Source organism: Maylandia zebra, linkage group LG2 (assembly GCF_041146795.1).
Source record: "Maylandia zebra isolate NMK-2024a linkage group LG2, Mzebra_GT3a, whole genome shotgun sequence".
Taxonomy (NCBI): domain Eukaryota; kingdom Metazoa; phylum Chordata; class Actinopteri; order Cichliformes; family Cichlidae; genus Maylandia; species Maylandia zebra.
Genome location: NC_135168.1, coordinates 32,257,627 through 32,259,765, shown reverse-complemented (window position 1 = coordinate 32,259,765; position 2,139 = coordinate 32,257,627). Strand labels below are relative to the sequence as shown.

Genomic DNA, 2,139 nt, shown 5'->3' with positions numbered 1-2,139 from the left:
CAAAACAATAATCCTATAAATCGAGTGCCTGTTCAACGTATTCATTGGATCACCATTTTACTTTCCAAAAGAACAATTAGACAACTGTTAATGGCATCGCGTTTGCTTTTTTGTTTGTTTTGAACGAGTCTCTTTGAGTGTTAGGTTTTTAAGGTATTCTGTGTCGGGGTGCACAAGCAAAAAGGCAACATGAGGCTGATGAATTGATGAAGAAACGCACAAAAATAATTCAAAATAGAAATATGAATGAGGCAGTGTTTGCGCAAATACCGCTGATCTTTATTTTCAAGCATCAAGCAGACACAAGCATTAACCGAAAAGAAAAAGGAGTAGACAGAGTTCATGCTTTTGGGGAGCCGATCTAAAAGAAACTGTCCGAGTTAAATGCGTAAAAAAGGCAGGCCTCGTGTTTAGCTGTTTCACTCGTTCAAAAAGTTCCATTAAATCAATAAACATTTTTAATAAGAGTGCCTAAACAAAATCATTTAAAATTCAATGGAAGCAACGGCTGTATCGAACCACGTGACTCAGATTCTATCGGGTGTCAAGAGGGGGCGTGACCGTGTGCACGGGGATCAACAAATTGCAACAAGGGCGCAAACTTGTGTCATTCGTTCGGTTTGGATCTGCAGCAACGAGGAGAGGCACGAGGCAAGCATGAAGGCTATATCTTCACCTGGAGCTCGAGGACAGAGGGCCGCCAGAAGGGTGAGTTACATCTCCGCAGGAGCAACACTTTGTGCAAAAAGCGCGATCTTCCTGTTTGCAGTCTAAAGTGTTTTACTTTTTCGCCCACAAAGATTTCTAAACCTCAGATGGAGAAGCGCAGGCGGGAGCGCATCAACCACAGTCTGGAGACGCTGCGAGTTCTGATGCTGGAGAGCACCCACAATGAGGTACGTCTCTGCGTCGTAGTTTTAATTTCGATTGTTCATAATGTTTTTGTTGTTGTTGTTGTTGTTATTTATTTTATATGCTGTTTGTGAGTGATTTGATTTTAATGCAGAAACTAAAGAATCCGAAAGTGGAGAAGGCAGAGATTCTAGAGAGTGTGGTCGATTTCCTGAAGGCAGAGGAGGATGTACAGAAGGATCACCAGGCTTCAAAGAGGGCCCTGTCCGTGGAGCAGAGACCGGCCTGTGCCTGCCAGTCCAGCTACCATGACGGCATGAGGACCTGCCTGCTCAGGGTCAACCAGTTCATAGCCAGCAAGAGCCAGGAGGCAGGGGAGCCCAGCGGAGCGGCTGTTCGGGCTTCCTTTACGCTTCCAGAGATCCCCATGCACCCCACCACTCCCGGCCACATTCACCATCCTCCTGCTGCTCTGCCTCCTCATCCTCTGCCCTTCCATCACCCCCAGCTCTCTCACCACTACCTGACGCAGACGGCTGGCTTCCACGCTGACACCAGCAATCTGTCCCCCGCAGGTGTGGGGCACATCCCTGATCCCCTGTGGAGGCCCTGGCCTCAGTGATTCCAGCATCAAGACCGAGGCTTATGTGTCCTTGTAACTACTGTACCTGCTGTAACTGCGAGCAAAATGTATAAATGTGTATTTTTTAGGCTACTGCGCAGCCTGTATTTAGCTCACTCAAGTCACTTTCTATTACCTCGCACATGTACGAGTGTAATCAGTGATTTCTCTTTTTAAAACGTTGAGCCTCACCTATATGTGCTCATAAGTTTTTTGGGGGGGGTTGGGTTTTTTTTTTCCACATTTACGCATCAGTACGTAAAACATTTATTTGTGCTGACAGGACGGGCGAAAAATTGCTTTCCCTGCTTTACTGTTGCTGAGGGTTTTGTTTTTGTTTTTCCCTCTTTTTTTTTTGGCTCGAACGTGTGTATATATTTGAGCCACTGTGTGTGAGAAATAATTCATGAATGTGTTTGCTGAGTCTTCAATAAAGACACAGTTTGCTCAAACCTCCCAGAGTGGCCTGTTGTATCGTGTGAAGCTTTTAAAGCTGCTGCACTTGTAGATGAAACGGGCACAGGATAGTTAACCACAACGATCGACAGTTATGACATCCTTTGTGATGCTGATAGGCAGGCGAATCATCAGAGCAGTTTTTTTTCAGGGGTAGAGGAGCAAACAATGGCGCCCATTCACACACTGTCCAGAGTCTAGACTCCTTC

The 2,139-nt window shown here is 45.9% G+C and overlaps 1 protein-coding gene across 1 annotated transcript; it reads left to right on the top strand.

Moving 5' to 3' along the window:
• Window positions 1-569: 569 nt before the first annotated feature.
• her5 (hairy-related 5) lies at window positions 570-1,831 on the top strand. The gene is made up of 3 exons (XM_004563216.2): window positions 570-708; window positions 801-896; window positions 1,007-1,831. The coding sequence occupies exons 1-3, from the start codon at window positions 658-660 to the stop codon at window positions 1,472-1,474; spliced, it is 615 nt and encodes a 204-aa protein (XP_004563273.1). The 5' UTR covers window positions 570-657; the 3' UTR covers window positions 1,475-1,831.
• Window positions 1,832-2,139: the final 308 nt, after the last annotated feature.

Bases quoted from the DNA above. Each gene is read 5' to 3' on its own strand.
- her5 (XM_004563216.2), top strand. From the start codon at position 658: ATGAAGGCTATATCTTCACCTGGAGCTCGAGGACAGAGGGCCGCCAGA. The intron at 709-800 runs GTGAGTTACATC...TCGCCCACAAAG, and splicing joins GACAGAGGGCCGCCAGAAGG to ATTTCTAAACCTCAGATGGA. The intron at 897-1,006 runs GTACGTCTCTGC...ATTTTAATGCAG, and splicing joins TGGAGAGCACCCACAATGAG to AAACTAAAGAATCCGAAAGT.